This window comes from Zeus faber, assembly GCF_960531495.2.
Source record: "Zeus faber genome assembly, chromosome: 1".
NCBI classification, from domain to species: Eukaryota; Metazoa; Chordata; class Actinopteri; order Zeiformes; family Zeidae; genus Zeus; species Zeus faber.
The window spans coordinates 61,555,010-61,576,414 of record NC_137193.1 but is presented as its reverse complement, the minus strand read 5'-3'; the positions used below and the strand labels follow the sequence as shown (position 1 = coordinate 61,576,414).

The following is a 21,405-nucleotide window of genomic DNA, read 5'->3' as shown; positions in this document are numbered from 1 at the left end:
GAAATTGTCACACATGGATATTTTTTGCTTGCTCCAAAATGATTGAGTTGTAATACGACAAAAAATGTAATATTAGTCATCTCTCTAATTGTCGTTGAATTTCGGGACCTAAAGACTGAGTCAGGGGCCAGTTTGCTTTATAGAATGTCCAAGCAGCACTGTGGTCATGGTCAGAGCAGAGAAAAGGAAAATACATTTTCCATTCAAATTTTAGATTGACATAACATGAAATCTTACATACACACATTTTCTATTATGATATAGTTATTATTATTTTATTATAATATAGTTATTATTATTTTATTATAATATATAGTTATTATTATAATACATTTTACATAACAAAAAAAAAAAGATAAAGACAGAAATTCATCACAATAATGACATTTAAATAAAATAAGTATTTCAATAAATTAATAAATAATAACAATAGTAATAATAGTAACAACAATAACAATAACAAAAATATTCTCTTTCTGTTCAAATGTCATTTCATCATTGGTCTAACTTGTTTTTTCCCTGTGAAACATCAGCTGGTTAATAAACCAAGCACGAACACACACACACACACACACACACACACACACACACACACATACACACACCCACACACACACTGAACCTGATGCGCTCACTCTCACTGTTAAGAATAGATTTAAGGCCTCAACGAAATACAGACGTCTGCAGAGATGTGTCTCATCTGGGCCAGGATTTACACTGCGGGCCTCCGTAACTTCCCAAAATAGTTTTCACTCATCTTTTTTTCTTTTTTTTTTCTTTTACTTTTTTTAAGGGTAGAGAAATATTTTATGACTATTCTTATTTTTAATAATAAAATAGGTTTTATATTGTGTTTTGTAACTTTTAAATTCACAAATAAATGTACTATTCTTATTTTTGTGACAAAAGTGTTTTAACTCTTTTTGTTTTTAGTTTTATATTTTTAAAAAAGCTATTTTTTGGTACCATTCTTTGTATACAGTAAATTGACTGTACTAGTTCATTAACTATACTTTTTTTAATAGTAAAAAAAAATTGTTCTTCAGAAATGTTTCTAATTCATTTGGGGCAGGATTCACACTGTGTCTCTTCAGACCTCCACGTGGAACAGGGCCCTGAGGGAGAGCCCTGGTCTTTCCTACTGCTTTGACCCCAGGAGCAGCAGCCCTGACTGGGGCGGCATGCAGTGGAGCGGTGCAGTCGTGATGGAAGGTTGGGCTCTTCTTTTTGAGACTCTTCTAGATGGACAGGGAGCACGGGGAGGTGTTATGGGGTGGAATGAGGACGGACGTGGCTGCCATGACGCCTGACCTAACCCGGAACCCTAAACACGGAGGTTGGGTTACAGGCGCCAGAGAACTGAGGCCACGCAAGGGAGACGTTGATCTCAGATGAGCACTAGGACGTAGGGAGAAGATTTGTATACGAGTTTAAATCTGTAGCCAAGGTTTGATTTGATTGGAGTTCTTTTAGGGACGTTTTTGACACTTTTTAAACACACATTGGAGCAGAGAAGCAAGGGCCCTTTTCTGATCTTTGATCCCTGGCCCTCCTTCAGAGCGGAGAGACTGGACATTTAAAGATTTAAAGAGAGGACTGAAAAAGATAACTCCATGCTCAAAATAGTGAGTGATTAATTCAATAGTTGGCAACCAATCAATTAATCAACAAATCGTTGCAGCTCTATTTTCTCATGTGGTATTATTAGTTTTTTATTGATAAATTGAGGTGGATTTGTCCCTTGAACTACATCTAACGCACGCAGTGCATTGTGGGAATTCGAGAATTCGTTTTAGAGGGTGTGACTGGTGGAGTAACCTTTTAACAATATGTTTTGTTATATTTGCTTTGATTGACATAATATGTCAAATAATCAAAGCAAATATACCGAAACACACATTGACATTTACAATAATAATATTATTGTAAATGTCAAGTCATTGCCTGACAGCTTGCAGCGTAGTCCGGTAATACACCTAGTTGTCCACCAGATGGCGCTGTGGGTAGTTGAAATCCCCGGTGGCTGATTGGAGATGTCCGTTTATTTTACACCTACAACTATTTGATGTGTTAATTGATTCCTTCCTCGTTTTCTTTAGAACAACACACGCCGGAGTACAAGTGGAACCGCTGTGCAACAAAAAAAGTGATTTTATTTATTCATTATTCATTTATTTATCTCATTCATTGGGTTCATATCCATCTAAGTTACTGCTGAACTACCTATAGTATTTTTTGATATAAATTGTAATGAGGATCAGGATTAATCGATTATCAAAATCGTTAGCGATTAATTTAATAATTGGCAACTAATCATTTAATCGATTAAATGTTGCAGCTCTCTTATGTAATGTGCTCCAAGTTACTGCTGAACTTCCTATTGTATTTTTTTATATATATAAATTAAATAAGGATTTGGAGAAGCAGTACTTTGTAAAGTATTTGAGTATAAAGTATTTTCACTTCTGGGAACAAGTATTTGCTCCATTCCTGATTAATTCTATTGTTTTGGTGACATGAACCATCGAAGTACCTCAGAAAGGATTGTTTCCGCCAAGAGATTTGTTTTCTGTTGAATTAGAGGCTTATTGACAACATTTCCTTGTTTTATTCCTCGTATTCAATGCATATATGCATGACTGTATGTATATGTATGTGACAAATAACCTCTTGATTACCTATTGTTTATCATTAGGCCATTGTGTAGTGACATTCTTATCGCTCACTGCTTATTTTATGTTTGTTTTTCACAAGGACTATTTTTTATAGTTATGGTTAAGGTTAATTGTATGTTCGCAATTTCCCTCGCCGCATTGTTAATGTCTAGGTTTACTGTTTACGTCCAACTTTTGTTTACTGTTTGAATTTAGAATTTAGGAAGTTTTAGATGTATTTTTCATGACTAAATCTTTACGATTTCTTTTATTATTATCTTCTTACTTATTGTAACTTAACTTATTGGGTATCATGCATCAAATTGTATTTAATTTTTTTGGTAATCTTTACTTTTTTGGCTTTTGGGTTTATATTTATTGACCATCAACAGGTTCATTGTATATTTTCACATGTTTCCATCCCTTCGTTAACTTTGAGGTTCATAATGTATTGCCATTTATTTTCTGTATTTTTTATTATTTTTGATGTGAACCGTCGTGATGCTGCAATTTCCCTCCGGGAGAAAATCGAGTAAATTCATCATCAAATACATCTCAAAAATTCTAGATGGTGCCAAACTGAAAAAAAACAACATGATTGCTACTTGAATTTATTGGGGTCATAATAGTAAAGTGGTTGTTGGACGAATATTTCCCACGGCGCTAAAGTGATTTCATCAGTGAACATCAACAGATTTTAGAAGATTAGTGAACATTGTGATGTTACTTATTAACAGCGAGCCACTTCCAAATGATGACGATTTCTCCTTCAGTTTCCAACATTGTGACTCAGTGTCGGGCTCTGATCCTCAGTTTGTGGGGTTGAGTCACTTCTTTCAGGATGTTAATCCCCCTTGGTGCAAATGCAGTAATGGAACTCGGGACTGGAACCCTAGTGAGGTGAGAACACAATTCCACCCCGATTTGACCCAATTGCAGGAAGCAAACGAAACATGCTGTGTGTTATTGGTTGCGGGCAGGATTTTTCTTTTACATCTGGGAAGTGTCAACTGTCAATAGTTCTAACCAATGAGAGGACACTTTACCAGCGGGTGGAGTTGGTTTACGCATTTTGCTCTGCTGTGTGAACACAAAACAAAAGAACCACAGGTATGAAAGCGCCCTCAGTAACAGATATAAATATGTTGGGATGTTCAGACATTTGTTATCCACAAAATAACATAATTCCAGATCATCAAACATTTAATTATTTCCTTCCTCCCTCTAGTGTACCAGGTTGAGGAGTTCCATTGAGTGAGGAAGGATTTGTTGGACCTTCACGGAAGACTTGAGGTCAGTGGTTTAAAGGACCATTAACACTCTGCTGATGTAAAAAAAACTCATAGTGTGACATGTTATTTGAAACTGTTTTCTTTGCCCAGATGGAGCCAATATGTTGAGCCAAAACAAATCATTTTATTGCAAGCTGAGACTACGTATGGTGTTCATTTTTTTATATCTTGCTCTTTATTCCTGCAGCATCATGGTATCTGGGGGAGCAGCAACCTCCGTGTTGATAGTTCACAGCACAGGTTCTATTTTTCTGATTAGAGTGTTAGATCCCGACATTTCATAATGAAACAACCTCACTGTGACTAAAATGCAGTCTGACATCAGGGCACAAATGTTTGCCCCATAGACTGCAGTTTGAAATGGGACCCAACATTGGGCAGATGAGCAGCCATGGCATTCTCCAAAAACCCATCTTGGAACTATGTGAATTTGGTGTGTAGGCTTTAAAAGTGCCTGTGGCCTGGAATTTAAAAATGGCCAAGCACTGACAACAACCATCGAAACAATCTGAGTGTTTGAAATCAGTAACAAAGATTGTTTTGACTGCCAACAGCCTGCTGTCAGTGCTTGGCCAATCTCCAATCACAGGCCTATAATTCCAATGCTTCCCATCATTTCTTACTGTATATAAGAACAGAGTGGTAGGTCTCTCAATAGTAATAAATGATGGGGGACCTGGGTTGAAAAATGGATAAACATTGCAGCTGAAATGTATCATCATTGTATATATAAATATATATAAATGTATAATGTATAAACACTAAAAGGTCATTTTTCAACACAGGTGCTTTTAAAGCGTACCCACCAAACATGCATCTTTAGAGACTGCCATCAGCTATCAGTGCTGTCATTTTCCAACCCTGGTCTGATTGGAATGTTGGTTCCCATAATTTCTTACAACCTATGTGAAGACTGTTTAGAAACGTAATGCCGCAACTTCTGTAGAGCAAGGTTGTTGCTATGAACAGTTGTAAATGACACAAAGCAATGTTTTAATACTGGGTTGAAAAACAGGGATCCTGTCCTCTCACCATGTTGTCGTTCCTTCTTCACAGGGCGTGTGCTCCATGTCCTGCCAGAATAAACAGTGACCTTTTAATTTTGTTGCATTAAAAATCACTGTTGTATCACTTTTACTTTCCATACTTTCCATCTTCCAACACGTCTCAATATAATGTTGGTTTCTTTCGATTAATTGTTCATAACAACTTAACTACCACTTTAATGTTTTCAAATTGATCATATTATTTATAGAGCTCCATATAATGGTTCCTATTCTGATATATATTGTGCTCTTCTGGGTTTTTTTTTTGCCTGATATTTAAAATACATACTAATTCTTGATCAAATTTTCCTCTCATTCTGAGAAACCACTTATATCATCATTCTACCAAAGTTACTTTCAATGATTTTACCGCCTCCTTTTATCTAACTTAACCCATAACACCTTGTTACAAACAAAACCTGCTCCCTTTATCTAAAACCCAATTATTTCCTGGCACGGTGCTACAGCACTTACAGTGCTACCCCGCAGAGAGGTCTCGGGTTCGATTCCCCCCTAAAACGGCACCCCACTCAGGTGGGTCATTGCTCGATTGGGGGCCTTTGAGTTTTCATGCTCACACGAGTCTCTTCCAAATTCTTTATACAGTAAGGTCAAGTTTAAAAAAAAAAAATGTAAATAAAAAAAATAAAATAAAATAAATTCTGTCAGCATATTGGAATGGTAATTATAAGGCCATATTTCTTCACACATGAACACAATTGGGCTCTTTGGATTCACTAGTAGCCTCACCCAATTTCGACAGTTCCATGACAGTTTAGGTACCCCAGTGTGTCGAAATAGGGAGGGAAAAAAAAAAAAGGTGAAAATAACCGATTTTCACTGCAGAACCCGGTGCGTTTAGACCCTGAAGCCAACAAACCCTATGTGGCTGACATGTCAGGCATGGCTGTAAAGGTGAGACTCTTGCAGTTCTAATGAGAACTATTTTATTCAGATATTGTGATGTAAGATGTCGGGGACCCATTTGAAAATAGTGACATCCATTATTACCGCTTACTGTGCTCTTATCTAGGCAACTGTTTTAGAATCACAGAATGCAATCTCAAACTGAAATTAAAAGAAACATCTTTTTGCCCCCACAGTCAGGTCACATCAGGTTCATAGCAGAGAAACTTTAACACATTCTGATAGAAAACAAGACGTGCCAATCTACATAAACTGCAGGAGGCCTTTGGGGATGATTTTGATTAAAGCGCTTGAAATTATCCTTTAAATCCAGCATATAAAGTAGAAATATCCTATGGGCACGATCGTCGCTTGTCTCAAGGAAACAAAGAAAGAAAATGAAAACATTGGGAAAATAATCATCAATAATCACTTAACCACTGATTATGTTATTTACAAAGGTTTATTGTATTGTAGTAGTTTAGTAGGAAAGAATCTGCACTGATGAGCCATGACAGAATTCATTCATGAACCAATAGCTCATACTTTATTATAACTGAAAGAGCACTAAGATATGGTAGTGCATGGCATGGACCAAAATAGAATCAAGGTAAAACATATTCCGAAAAAAGAATCACGTCTTTAAAAACCAATGGCTTGAGATCACTTCCTGTTGGCCGTTGCAGTTCCAATAACACAGTTGTTGACCTGCAAGAAAAACAAATGCACAATTATTCATATTATGTCAATAATACTGAAATCTGAATGTACTGCAGACTTCCAGTATATTTGTACGTTCATTTCTATATGGTATATGGGATTTCTATATTTCAAAGCACTGTTACCCCCTAGTGGCTGAACGTAGTATCACAGTTCACACTGCAGTGTTTATTTTAGACAAACCCATATTACCACACAACCACACAAACAAGGGAAAGCTGGAAATACATTGAAGAAAGTGATAATTCTGTTGCTGTGAAAATTGGGAAAGATGAGTTAAACATGACAAAGCGCAGGTGAATTATAAAGAGAGAATTTTTTTTTAATTGCTTCATAAACTCATTGGATGCAAGGCGAAATACATGAAACCGCCACATCCATTTAAATTTACAATTCCTTTTTTTTTTTTTTTAAACCTGTGCTCTCAGCATACTGGGCATACAACAAAGAGTGTTTGTATGCCATTGCATCTAGGACAGAGTTAGTCTGCAAGTGGAGTTTAAGTTCTCAACCTGCAATGAAACTCTTTATTAATTCCTAAACACAGCATTACAATTCCATTTATCTTTTCATCCAATTATTATTTTTAATAATTACATAACTTATCGGTGCAATAAATGACTTTTAGTTCGATGCAATTATTTCCCCGGATCTCAGACAGTCTGAACGTGGAACTTTATCAACACAAAGTAAATGTCGTGCGCAGTATTTTGTAAAAGCAGAAACCAAAACCCTGTCTTTGGGGATTAACCCACCTTACTGGCGAACCTTAGGGAGTTGAGTGTTTCCCCAAAACTGTCCGGCTCTGGGGCGATGTTCACAAACATCAGGCTGGGGTCGGAGGGGAGAACAAGTGAATGAGAAGCCAAGCAACACACAGCTCATATCACACATAGTACAAAGATTCAAAAAGAAACTGACGTCTTGCTGTTTCCTCCCAGGCATCCCTGCAGGAGGTAGGTGAGCTTGGAGTTCCTGTACGGGATGTGGCTCTCCTGAAACAACAGCAAGGACTCAGTCTTTAAATTTGGGAATTACAATGTCAGTCATTGAAGTTCCTCCCTGTTTTCTAGTCTCCCATTGTGTAGTTTGTCAGCAGGTTTCAGCCTTTTCCCCAAACTGGACGCGCCATCCCTCCATCAGGAGTTCAATGCAAGTAAGGGGGGACACAATCTGGCAGGTCATATATATTGGGGACAGCGATGGAAATGTCATCAGAAAACAAGGAATTTAGCAAAAAACGTAATAATAAATGAAAAAAAAAAAAACCTCCTGGAAGCATCCTGCGTACGACTCGGAAACGTTCGCCGGATTTAACCTGACACCATGAGAGCGTTTCCTCACCTTGTTGGCCAGTGCCGCGATAACAATGCCCAGGTTGGAGAGCGAGCCGTTGATGGCCGTCATCTCCTTGAAGCGCTCGCCCTGAGACTGGCTCTTCAGCAAGCGCTCGCTGCCCGCCAGGTCCACCAGGCATAGCGTGGCTGCACGAACACACACACGCACACACAATGAATCCGTGGTGTTTCCATCACGTTGCTTTTCTGTGAAATGTCAGTGTGTGTCCAAACTACCCTGCATGTCAACGACAAGTGAAATAAATATTTGTTTCCACAGACAAATCAGTTTCAGAGCTGAGTGTCTCCATTTTACACAAACCTTCAGCACATTCTGATGTGGGCATTCCAGAGGAAAGAACATTAAACCTTTCTTCTTTTAAGCAGTGGACAGGAAACTGTGTCTGAGTAGCACATTCTGGGGTGCAATTAAAATAAATGATTAAATTAAAAAAATAAAAAGTGTTATCCTACAAATTCAATATAAAGCAACATTAACACTCAAATGAAAAGGGAAGTGATTCCACAGATGCACATAAAGCCACTTTTACACAAAAAGAATGGATTCCTGACATTTCCATCTCCTCTGTAAAATGTCATGAGTTAAACTCCATGCATTCCCTAAAGGGGACATAATAGTCCTCTTCAACAAGTCTCAAGTCTTTGATGTCCCCAAAACAGGTCTTAAACATAAAATAAAAAGAAAATAACACTCAGATGATGCCATTCTAGCCATTCTAACATGCCTCAAAACTTTTCCTGTTCCTGACTCTCAGTAGGTGTTGCCTCTCTCCCGAATACCCTAGTTTAGTGAGCCAATGGGGTTTGAACATGAGTAGTAGGGTTCTGCTGTATGAATCTATAATTAAAAACAGTTTGCATTGGGTTTGTTTGGAGAAACACGCAGCACACCAAACCCACAGCGCCGTTATTATTTTTTTCTAAATAAATACTTACATTTCCCTCATCTGCAGCCTAATCACGGACAGTTGGTTTTGATTACTCTCTCTTTTAAAAGATTTGTGCTGGTCTGTGCAGCCGACAGAGCAGTCTTATATCTTAGCTTCGACAATGTTAGTGGGTCCAGTAGTAGTCAAGCCGTGGGTTGAGTTACTGGGTTCCAATTCTAGTGAGTTACTGAGTTCTAATTCTAGTGAGTTACTGAGTTCTAATTCTAGTGAGTTACTGAGTTCTAATTCTAGTGAGTTACTGAGTTCTAATTCTAGTGAGTCACCACTTGACCTAGTAGGGGGAGGCTAATCTGAATAGCTTGTTCTTTTCTGAAATAAGGACCCCACAAAAAAAACAGACTGTGGTCTTATTTCACAGTGTATGTGTGTCTCCGTAGTTCCATCAGAGACCCAAATGTATGTGCACCAGCACTGAAAAAGTGAGTTTTCTATAACAGGTCCCCTTTAACTACTAGCTAATTCGGGAAAAATAAAGAGTCGTGTGCGTTTCAATCCTCTCACATTTGCACTTGAGGTCGTGACCGGCATTCTCTCCCTCAATGTCGAGCTGGAACACAGAGTGGGAGCGAGACGAGTGCTCGTTCAAGTTGGTCTGCGCCGTGGAGCGGTTCCTGTTGGCCATGGCGATCAGGCCATGCACCTGGACAAACATTATGGAACAAAATGCATCTGAATTAAAGTCAAACCAGGGCCAAGTTGAACTGACAACTACTAGAAAATTCATCTTTTTGGAATGTTTGACTTGTTTGCCGCCAAAGTGAAAGATTTCACGTCGTCCTCTTGCGGCTGCGCCCGTTCGGGGTCACCACAGCGGATCACCTGCCTCCAATACCTTTTGTTCTACACATCTTCCTCCCTTACACCAACCGCCTGCATGTCCTCCCTCACCACATCCATAAACCTCCTCTTTGGACTTCCTCTTTTCCTCTTGCCTGGCAGCTCCATCCTCAGCATCCTTCTCCCAATGTAACTCTCATCTCTCCTACACACGTGTCCAAACCCTCTCAATCTGGCCTCTCTCACTTTTCCACCAAACTGTCCAACCTGAGCTGTCCCTCTAATGTACTCATGTAATGTACTCCATGTGAAAAATATCACAATGTCCTAAAATCCCCATTGGTGCTCAGTACAGCCTGTCTGCAGGTTTCAGGGAGTTTCATTTCAGACTATTTGTAACCCCAAAAAGTGGACAAATCTTTTATCAACAAGCTTACATATTTTTTAAATTTATGAATAAATTAATGCATATTTTTATCCTGTTGGTAACTGATTTTATTTTTTAGCTTTTTTGTGTGGAGTCAGGAAATGGGGGGTAGTGAGAAGGAGCGACAAGCAGTAAATGACTGCAATCGCGCTTATCTGGTTGAGCCACCAAGACGCCTGTGATTATTATTATTATTTTTTTTTTTAATGTATTGTATTATTCTGCTTTGGCTTTATATTATTCTAGTATAAAATTTGGAAAGTTCCCATTTCAACGGGAATAATATTAATATAAATGTGTGAAATCTAAATGTTCCACCAGGGAGAATTACTGTGTCAATTCAAGACCAATAATTAAGAAATAATTTGCCAAAGTACGATCCTTTAGCCCCAAATCTGAAACGTTTCCTTCAGGTCAGAAGACATTTTTGGGACCACGTCACCACATTGTCTTTTTGTTAAAATGATTATTTTTCAGTCATTTATGAATTTCCTTATCGTCTTAATGTAATATTACAACTGCAATAAGCATGTCATATTTTGAATAGTGAGTCCACAGACTCCACCCACTGACCTGGTCCTGGGTGGAGACCTGCTGGTAGGTCAGGTTGCTGACGGTGACGCTGTTGGTGCTGGTCTTGCGGATCTCGTGCTCCGGCCTCTTGCTGGACTTGCCGCTGTAGAGCAGGTCACGCAGCGTCTCGTTGTAGATCTCCACAAAGCTTGCTGTGAAGGAGAACTGCAGCACATCCCAGCCGTTAAGCTTCCACCACAGCGCTCCAACAACTCCATGCATATCAAACTACATCTATGTTTGGGCTTGTCACCGAAAACTCCAAATAAGAATAGATCAAAAAAACAAACAAAATGAAAAAATTGTCAAATTATTTTACGACTCTGCTTACTTAGATCATAGTTTGTGTGACTTAATTTTTCACGTTCAAATTTCTATTTTTATTTGCACATGCAGCAAAATGGTCTTAAAGTAAATGTTTAAATTCTGTGAATGACATTGCAACAGGCTGCGGTGCTTTACACTCTTCAGGAAACAATTTTCCAGCACTTTTTCCTTCAGCCCACACATGTATTCATTAATTTTCATTGTTAACTGTGAAGTTTGTAGGATATTAACTTTATTTTTTATTCTATTGTTTGCTATTATCACAACTTTTTTATGTGTGTGTGTGAGCTGCTGGGACCCTGCACTAAGTATCTATCGCATAAAGTATCTATTTAATTTATATACTGTAAATAAAAAACATTTTAATTTATCATTTTCTGCAGAATAGATTCTTCTCAGGCTTCCCATAGAATAACATTTTACCTTTAATAAATAAAAATGGTATCAACATGATATTAACATTACAACGCAAAATATATTATTGTTTGGGCACATTGAAGAAAACTTTTCCAGGACCACTGTCTGCTTTCAAGGACATTTTGGAGTCATTTTGTCTGATTCCATGACTTTTCCAATGACCACGGCAAAACTCCAGCTTTTCCAGGTCGCGTGGGAACCCTGAGATTGTTGGAACAGTGATCCTTTCTAGCGTCGAGAAGAAAAACTCTAAAATTCCCGACTCCTGAATCCAAAATGTTTCGATCACTATATTCATCCAGGACGTTTTCTTTTTGTCAGATGAATAAGAAAAATAGAAAGTTTTGTTTAGTTTGTTATTTCGATGTTAGTATTGGTTACCATGGAATCCATATATAAATAGTTAATTATGCAAAAGTATAGTATTTCATATTATTTGTCAGACCGCTGAGCCTGGTTGATGAACACACAGCGTCAAGTTCTGACCTCCCAGCCGCGCTCCCGCAGCCGCTCCGCCGCCAGGAACACCTGCGTCACGGCCCGGGGGATGATGCCGCGGGCCTCGCCCCACTCCCCCCCCTCCATGGTGAAGGTCTTGCCACTGCCCGTCTGCCCGTACGCAAAGCAGCACACGTTGTAGCCGTCCAGCGCCGACTGCACCAGGAGAGAAATCTCCTCAAACACCTGAGAGGAAAAAACACACATTCACATCTTGTTGTGTTCTTGTCCATTTGTAGTTTCATCTTATTGTTTAAACGTATTGGTTTAGGTTCATAGTTTATTATTTACATGACATCAATCAGCAGACATTTTCGTTCATTTTGGGATGTTTTCCCGGTTCATTGTTTTCTGAAATTGTAATACTTTTACCACATTGTTGAGGAGGGAGGAAAAAAAAAAAAAAAAAAAAAAAAGTAAAAACGAATATCAAATTATAAAACACACAAAACAGTTTTTTTATTTGACCAGTTTCACCAAATATTAGAAAAATAAATAGTTGAAAATAACACATTTGTGACTCCAGTGACCCTGAGCATAGCATAATTTACACTATGACATTTCGACATGAAGCATCGATAGAATCTTTGAATCGTTTTTTTTTTTTTTTTTTAACTCAGCCTCAGTCAGGACTGATTATTATTGTTGTTGTTAAAACATGCTGTTGCAGTACCTCCTGTTGCATGGCGTCAGGACCGAACACGCGGTCGAAGGTGAAGTTGTAGTTCTTTTGTGTGTCTCCTGCGCGGCCCACATGCGACTGAAGAGCAGAATGAAGGAAATGAAAGGCATTGGTCATGAAGACTATTCTACCATCTACAACTATTTTTCTGCATTAAAATGAAATAAAAACACAGTGGCAGTGATAGGGGGGTTCTCACCTCCTCGGTCTTGGCCAGAGTCAGGGACTTGTTGTCGCCAGCCGGGAGCTGAATGTGCTGGCTCTGACCTCCGCCCGTCAGGGGGCGCACCCTGCAGAACACTCTGATGTTTCCCTGCGAGGGAGGAAGCGTCTGTGTCAGAAACTAAATTCCACTCCATCACTTGAAAGGAAGCTACTCTGTGTAACTTTCAAGGTGGTAATAGAACTGGATGAAGTGTGATTTTCCTGGAAAGGTCCAGTCTCAGACTTTGATAGTCCAGTGGAAGCAGGAGCGTTTGCATATTCAAATACAGTTCAACCTTATTCACATCAAGGATCCACAATTTGACCGTTTCACTGGGGAACATCATCGGCATCTCTGAATAACAGATGTGCACCTCCTAGTGGAGAGGAATTGGGAAATCCCCTCATGTGCAACCAAGTGATTTCCAGTCCCACCTTGAGCTCCTGGATGGTGTTGTGCAGCTGGCGGCGCTCCATCTCACCGGCGTGCAGCTCGTCCTGCTGTCGGGCCACGCCCTCCTGCAGGGAGAGCACCTCCTCCTGGGAGGCCTGGAGCCCGGCCTGCAGGCGAGCCAGGCTGGACTCCTGCACCTGCAGCTTTACCTGGATTGGCGAAGTCACGTAGAGATCAGACAGATTGGGTCTCAATCATGCTTCCATACAATGTTGTAATAAACAGAATGTGAATTATTTATTAAATCAGATATTAACTTCTGTTGGATTGAGGAAAACCTGTGTTTGTGTGACTAGTCTGTAAATCTCAATGTGACTCTGGCCCTTTAATTGTATTTTGTCATTTATCAGATGCTTTTGTCCAAAGCGACACCATCAGTACATTATCTCGTGGCTAAAACTTCAACAGGAATAAGTTTCATTAGTGCAGTTAAAACAAACAAAAAAATCCTCAATGCCTCTTATTACGGAAGCATATTGTTGCCAGGCCAGAAAAATAAAAACAGATCAAGATTCAAGATGTTTGTCACATACATATACGAGTATACATATTTCAATTAAATATCATAGTCAAGTTGGAATGTAAAAAGTTTGTTATAACATAATACTTCACGTTAATACAGAATTAGAAACTTTTGTTATAACAGGAAACTTTTGTTAACATTTAGGTCTGCAACCTGAAAGTCAACGAGTGGAATCATGGGTCGGAAACCCGTCAGTCGACTGAGATTCTTCAAGTTGAGCAGTCGTTTTGTCAGTCAGTGTGCATAACAATAAGGATAAAACACGTGTCCGCAGGGTTTCGTCCATAATTGCTCCATACACACGAGTTTCGTTTTATAAGGAGACATAAAACCACCTACACCTAAAATAAAAACACACTGTTCTGCAGAGCACCCCGCTGCATCATCAATACTCACATTGAACAGCTAAATCCAATTCGCCTGACAAAATTCTGAGTCGGGTAAAGCCCTAGAAAGGTTTTAATATTATAGAAATAAGTGATCACGTTATAACGTGATCGAAATAATATGAATGAACATGATATAAAAACTAAAGAGTATAAAGATTCCTAAGTTGATGAATATATACAGTAAATGAATCATTACATACAGTACATGAATCACAGCACTCAGTTATAATTCCAGTGTTCACAATCAGTTGTGGGAAAGTGGCAAAAATATGTATTATGTTCATTATTTAGGCTATTTGTTTATTTGTTTAGTTCTGCTTCAATTGACCGTTGTAGCCAACACACATCTTAACACTTTTAAGTCAAGCTGCCTCTGTTTGCGACTCTCCAACTTGTACAATAAAATTGAACCAGGAAGTCGAAAATTAAATTAGGAAATACCCCAAAAAACTGGCATTTTTATTATACAACCTGAAGAACTACAATGAACTATACTTCACTCAGGGACCCATAATCACGTTATAACAATATACAATTTTTATGATATAACTTGAACTTTTTCTTGTTATAAAGGTGATAAGTTATTATGTATTTCATAATGTGAAATTAATAATTAACGCTTCGAGAGAGAGAGAGAGAGAGAGCCGTTTGTACCTTGAGCGTCTGGATCTCGACCTCCTGGCTGGTCCTCAGCGTCTCCATGACCTGGAACTTGAGCTCCAGGTCTGACAACTCCCTCTGCAGTGAGTTCCTCTCCACCGTGGTCTGATCCAGCTCCTCCCGGACGCCCGACAGCTCCCACAGTTCCTTCTCGTACTTCCTAAAAAACAAACTAAGTATTACCACTAGTACTACTATTAGTACTAGCATTTCCACTACTGTCTTCAGCTAATTTTGGTTTCTGTGACAGGAAGTGTCCAAAAAGACTGAGACCAAAATGTGAATATAATAAACTTCTTCGAGTGCAGTTTCCTACAAAATAACTCACAGGATGAGGGAGAAAATATTAAACAATTTTGTTGAAAACCATTTTGTCCTCCAGACTGTTCTTCATGGCATGGATTTTATAAGCAGATATTTATATTGTGACTTACATTCCTCGTATTCCCGGGAATTTAAAAAAATAACCCACCACCACTGTGATAAATACTTTCATATCACCCTACTCTAGGACTGGGCGTGGCCTACAATCCCCCAATATGATACAAAATAATTTTTGTTTTTATTGTAAACAGATCAGGTGTGTCTCCAAATACAAGTCTAGATGTTAAAAGTAAATATGCCATACACTGATCTTTTGACGTGCTCTTTTATTAATTTTTTTGGTCTTCATTTTATTGTTCATTTGTTATTTCTATCTATTTATCTGTCCATCAATCCATATGGCAAAACCAAACAGCCGGTCCAGTTTTATCGCTCATTTTGATCATTTGGAACAATGTTTTTGAGAACCGATCCGTCTCTCAACCCTGTGTCCTGCTGAAGACCTCATACCCGATCTGGTCGCTTTGCCTCTGCAGTTCCCGCTCTATCTCGGCCTCCCGCTGCTGGACCCGGGCCACGGAGATCCTCAGCTGCTCATTCTCCTGGTTGGCTGAGCGGAACTTGGTCTGGGCGTTCTGCAGCCGGCCCTCCATGTCGCTCACCTTCCCCTTCAGGTCCCAGGGTGCGCGCCGCCCACCCCCTGAGACGCAAAGAGTTACACTCCAATCCGAATGCAGGAAAACCTTTTTTTTGTGGCGTTTATTTTGTTATTTAAAAAAATAAAATTAAAATAAAAAACAAAAACAAAAACCACTTGACAGATTCCCCATCAGTCATGGAATGGTCTAGAAAGTCAGTGGAATTTTATTGTTGCCATTAGAGGTCATATATTCTACTGCTTTTTAACAGGTTAATATAGGTCCCCAAAACAGGTCTGACGATTTTTGCGACCCCACCGGCCACATCCCGAACAGAGCCGCACAGCATTACTCCATTTTAGCAAGAGAGGTGTATTCTTTTTTTTTTTTTTTTTTTCCAAATGCAGGGGGCTAAGTGAGCCCTTTTCATAGAAACAGGAGATAAAACTAGTTCTCTTCAGACACTCTCTGTCCCTCACATTAGTGTCTGGCCGTTCATGAAGGTACTGATTCTTTTGAACGGCTCTGTTGTATGAATGAAGGGAAGTGAGTCTCGCTGGGTGATGAGCCTTTCTTTTTTTGTCAAGCTTTACAGTTTTATGTTGTGTTGTTTTTTTAATTTTCTGTCTACTGCCTTCGGCAGATGTTTCCCCTCCATGTAAGAGATATCCAATGCTCCCCACCGGGAGATACCCTGGCAGAAAAGGAACGCACCCACTGTCACGTCAGGTTCACAAAGCGAAGGCACACGCGCACTGGTCTGACTGTGAGGTTTTATTTTACTATTATTATTTATGTGAAAAATATTGTTTATACCTGTTCTACACAAAAATAACTAACTTTAGTACTGGTTTTATATATTTTTCAGAAATAAAATAGTATTTGAATTATATTTGATTATCCACTATCCTGGACACCTCCCCAACAAATCAGTTGAACTATGCTAATTATAACAAGCCACCAGTGAAGTGTTACACTAGTTATTTGTGCAAGACGACTATAAAAACATTCACTTGAACACAAAGATACCAAAACCGTTACAGTGGCCCCAAAACGATTTTGGAGGAGAATGGATTTACCCAAATTTTCCATAAACAAATAAAAAAATTAACATGTCTTTACTTTTTCAAAGCTGTGTATTTTGTAATTTTAAAAAGTGCTCTTGCATCTACTAGACAGTGGCTTTGTATAATATTTTTTCTGTTCATACATCTAAGCAAATTGTAACAGGCAAATTGATGACCACAGTCGAATTTAACCGGGCTTTCCACATCCTCCGTATGGGAAGGTTTTATAGTTGTGTTGCTGCAGAGGTGTGAAGTCCAACCTCCATGTGGTGCATAGCATACGGCTCACCTGCTTTCGGTGCCGTTGAGGAGCCAGGTTGCTTGGAGGCACCGGCCTTCGGCGCCACAGAGACGACATGTTGCTTAAGGACGCCTGGAATAAAAAATAATAACATTGTTAATGCTCGTTCCAAGCTATGAAGACCGGCTGTGATGCTGAATCCCCGAGTGAGCACCTCCCAGGAAGGATCATCTTACCCCTGGACGGACCCAGAGCCACTGTAGCTGCCCCCGTAGCGCGCTGCTTGGCTGAAAGAGAGGGAAACAACATGGCTGAAGGGAAATGGATCGTGTGGAGTAATAACAGTGCAAAAGGTCATTAACGGGGCTAATCTCATGGTATGCAAGCGACTATGACTAATTCTTTACAGTATACTTATTCATGTCATGAGGATATATCCCTTGAAATGCATCAACTTGTAAAGTTACCGAACACGTTTACCAACTAAAGATGCACCCATTGCAATTTTCTTGGCCGGGTCCCAATTAAAAAAACAAAAAAACAAAACAAAAAAAAAAAAACGGACCCGCTGATTCCGATTTTCATTCAATTGTATGTTCATAATAAAACATTGACCAAATAACTTTTAAATTGTCGCCTGATCCTTTTGAGTTCATATCCATGACTGGAGAACTGAAATTGTCTTACCATTTGATCTCATTGGGTATATCTGCTATACGTCAATGATAAATACATTGCGTGATCCAATCAGGCTCTCGTGATAGGACAGCAGCACATACGGACTACCGCTGCAATTTTCAGTTCCCACAATAGTGAGATTGCGGATTTTGACCCTATGTATTTATTATCGTCCATTTTTCACTACAGAACAATAATAGAACATGAACCCACCCCCCCCAGACCCGCCAACCATGGGAAAATTGAGTATTTCAGAATATTTTGATTCACCACGTCAATATCACTGTACAATACTAAGACCACCTGTATCATTTCATTCTACTTTTACTTTCCAATACTTTAAAGAGCGACAACTGCTGAAATGTCAATGTGGCACCTTTAATGAAGTCATTTGGTGTCTTTTACGATGGGAGAGGTGTGTTCCCGGTGATAAATAAGAAACTCAGGCCCTGGGAAGGGTGTTCATGGATTTAATTTGTACTCTGCGTTGTGTCCATTGAGCGCTTCGGGCAGAATTTGGGTGGATAAGTTGGTGACTCACAGGTAGGAGCCCTGGCGGCTGCGATAGGCGGCCTCCTGCTGCCTGTCAGCGTGGCAGCCGCGATGGGTGGCCTCCTGCAGCCCATCACCGTGTTGGCCGGCTTGGGTGCTGGCTCCTTACGCAGCCGCTTCTGCACAAACAACCGCTCACTTTAGGAATACAGACTTTTTTTAAAAGGTGTTTGTGGACAATTTGTAGTGCTTGTAAACAAATAGGAAATAACACATAATGCACTATAACACTGTTCAAAATGTTCTCTCTCAAACACTTTTGTGTAAAGAGGTAAGACTCACAAACCATTCATTCAAACCAAATAAATATTTAAAATGACCAAGCTGACCTGGAGTCACTTTGGTCAAATAAATAAATAAATAAATAAATAAATAAATAAACAAACAAACAAACAAACAAACAATGGCGGCATGGCGTTCATCAATACCTTTGCGCAATCAAGCCTCAATTAACTGATGATTAGCATTATCTGACAAAGCACTCTAAAAGGATACGCTTTTCCTGGATTGTACAGTGCTTTGAGTTCTGAGAAATGCACTTCACAAATAAACGGCAATATAGTCATCAGCAGAACTAGGTTTTTTCATTGTGTAATAAAACACCAAAGCGTCAACAAATAAATATCAAATTGTTTTTTAGCAACAAGGTCACAAGGGTTCTCTCCAAGTTTAACAAAGTCGATGGGGTCAAAGCTCAGGGGACACAGTCTGAAAGCTTCTGCAACAGAGGAGTACAGAAAACCAGAAAGCATCCCACCCCGGTATGGACGACCAGAACGCATCCAGCCCCACTATGGACGACCAGAAAGCATCCCGCCCCAGTACAGACAAGTAGAGGGCATGTAGAAGAGTTAATGGTATTCATTACGAACCTCTGCAGGCTGGGTGTCGGTGTTGCTCTCCATGCTGTTGCTCAGAACCCTTTTGCTGGACATTACCGGCAGGCGGGACAGGGTGTTCTGAGGAGGGGAACCACAACTTATCCACCACATCTTATTTATTCATCACTTCATTGATCCTTGTGGGGAAAACGTGTTCTCAACTTCAGATCTACGGCCAAATTCAAGGGGAATCAAAAGCCAATGTTATAAAAGTATAGGGGTGGGTTTATCTGCAGCACATTTCATACAGGGGGGCATTTGAAAAAGCTTTACAAAAGGAATAAAATACATTATATGAAAGGAAATACATACAAATGAAAAATAAGTAAATAAATGGATGTTCATCATAAAGTGGATGTATAAAGTGCATTACCACAAAATATAAACGAAATGAAATATAATAACAATAAAAAACAACAACAAACAGGATTAACTTGTAAATGTTGTAAACAGAGACACTCTGCTGTGTTTTGTTCACCAAATAAATTAAGTTGTAAGAGGTTTTAATAGTTTGAGGTGTCGTGATGTAAACGGTGTCGAGGCTGAGTTAATGACCAAACGCAACACAACGCGGAGACGTTATTAATAATAATACTAATAAAACAACAACATAAACGGGACAGGATTCTTTATTCAAACGAGCTTCAGGGTCGAGGGAGGACATTTTAATAACAGACAAAAACAAAAAAAACAACAACTCACCGCTTGACTGGTCTGAAATAAAACACAGTAAACAATAAACACATTAAGCAGGCGCCGTACGGTTACGCGTGGTGGTATCGAGCGTTGCAGTAGCTTTACACGTATTGTTTTATGGAGGAAAAACAGTGAAGTTTCAAATATAAATGTATGATTTTACCTTCGGCGCGTTTGTCTCCTGCTCCTCCATCTTAACCGCCTCCCACCGTTTGAATTTGAATTCCAACGTTTTTGATCGCCGCGCCCTGTGCGCTGCTATGATTGGTGGGATCGGCATTTAGCCCGGCCCCCGTCGCCGTCGAATGACGAGGCGGAGCGGGGCTAAGGGCGCCGCTTTCTGCTGCCGGCGCTGGCCCGTATTTTAAATGAAAACATGGTACATTTAAATGCTAAACGTATTTGATTGTCTTTCTAGGGCTTCAACTCCGCGACATGCGACCATCATGAGCCAACTGTAATTATTTTTCAATCGTTGATTTCCATGTTTTTAAACTGAAACGATTTCATTATCACATGAAACATTTAATATGCAATCGCCATTTTCTATGTGCAGTTATGCTATTACATATTTTGATGCAAGCTGACGATACAGGTTTAAAAGTCCACCCGCTTCAGGACCCGCCCTTCAATTCGTGCGGGACAATACCGCACCGTGAGTGGTCGGGGGGGGGAGAACGAGTTCAGCCCCAATAGAGGCGTCTCACTGGGTCATTCACGCAGCACACCACACTGTGATGGCTGAAATAGAACCAGAAGACCGTTTATAAAACCATTTGGTGACGCCATAGCGGATTCACAATCAGTTATGTTTACGCGTAGTTATTGATATGAAATAATTGGACAATTATGTGCTTTACAAGGTTTTTATTTTCTTTGCCCACTTATACCAGCTGCCCCTGATATGTATATGTATCTACAGCTATGATAGAGATGTATCTATACACAGCTGTATTTACCTAGTAGGCTGCTTGTAAACTAATGTCATGGTGAACAATAACGAGTTCCTACTAGAGATCCAAATCGTTTTGAACGCGACTATTTCACTGCCGATCCTGAATCCTACACTTTGAAGTGGAGGGATTCTCATTTAAATAAATGTCTATCGCCGTATGAGGTGACACAAAGGTGATTGCGCCTACGGCCCGCTGACCAAAGCCCTTGCGTTTGCAGTATTGGGAGTATTAAGAACCCGGGGCTCCGTGGCCGCTCTCCCGCATCACAAGTGCCGCAGTTAGTGTCGCCTTTTCCGTCACCCGGCGGCGCTGGTCGGATCTCCGGGAAGTGAGGTCCAAAAACACACCTGAAATTTACCGCTTTCCATCATAGGTGCTGCCAAAAACAACAAAACAGAAATCTTCAAGATTGCCACTCTGAAATCTTGTCTTTTTGGGAATACTCCTTTTGTCTATTTTACAGATTTTGACGAGAAGGTCAAAGGTAAATTAATAAAATAAAATGAGACGGGGAT

At 39.6% G+C, this 21,405-nt stretch overlaps 1 protein-coding gene and 1 pseudogene across 2 annotated transcripts in view; both read right to left on the bottom strand.

Annotated features, from left to right (window-relative positions):
- LOC307228504 (myb-binding protein 1A-like protein) overlaps nt 1-5,016 on the bottom strand; it is a 28,490-nt pseudogene extending 23,474 nt beyond the window's left edge. The window contains exons 1-3 of the transcript in view: nt 4,979-5,016; nt 1,347-1,359; nt 1,080-1,238 (exon numbers count right to left, since the gene is read on the bottom strand). The product of the transcript in view is annotated as a myb-binding protein 1A-like protein (transcript). The remainder of the gene's footprint in view (nt 1-1,079; nt 1,239-1,346; nt 1,360-4,978) is intronic.
- Nucleotides 5,017-6,377: 1,361 nt separating this feature from the next.
- Nucleotides 6,378-20,133, bottom strand: kifc1 (kinesin family member C1). Its single transcript, XM_080002201.1, has 17 exons — nt 20,098-20,133; nt 19,230-19,316; nt 18,347-18,476; nt 17,364-17,414; nt 17,176-17,259; nt 15,692-15,881; nt 14,852-15,017; nt 13,267-13,434; nt 12,827-12,940; nt 12,619-12,705; nt 11,934-12,131; nt 10,704-10,868; nt 9,428-9,566; nt 7,963-8,102; nt 7,540-7,613; nt 7,374-7,449; nt 6,378-6,606 (listed from the first exon to the last, which is right to left on the bottom strand). The coding sequence occupies exons 1-17, from the start codon at nt 20,125-20,127 to the stop codon at nt 6,562-6,564; spliced, it is 1,944 nt and encodes a 647-aa protein (XP_079858327.1). The 5' UTR covers nt 20,128-20,133; the 3' UTR covers nt 6,378-6,561.
- Between the last annotated feature and the right edge of the window lie 1,272 nt (nt 20,134-21,405).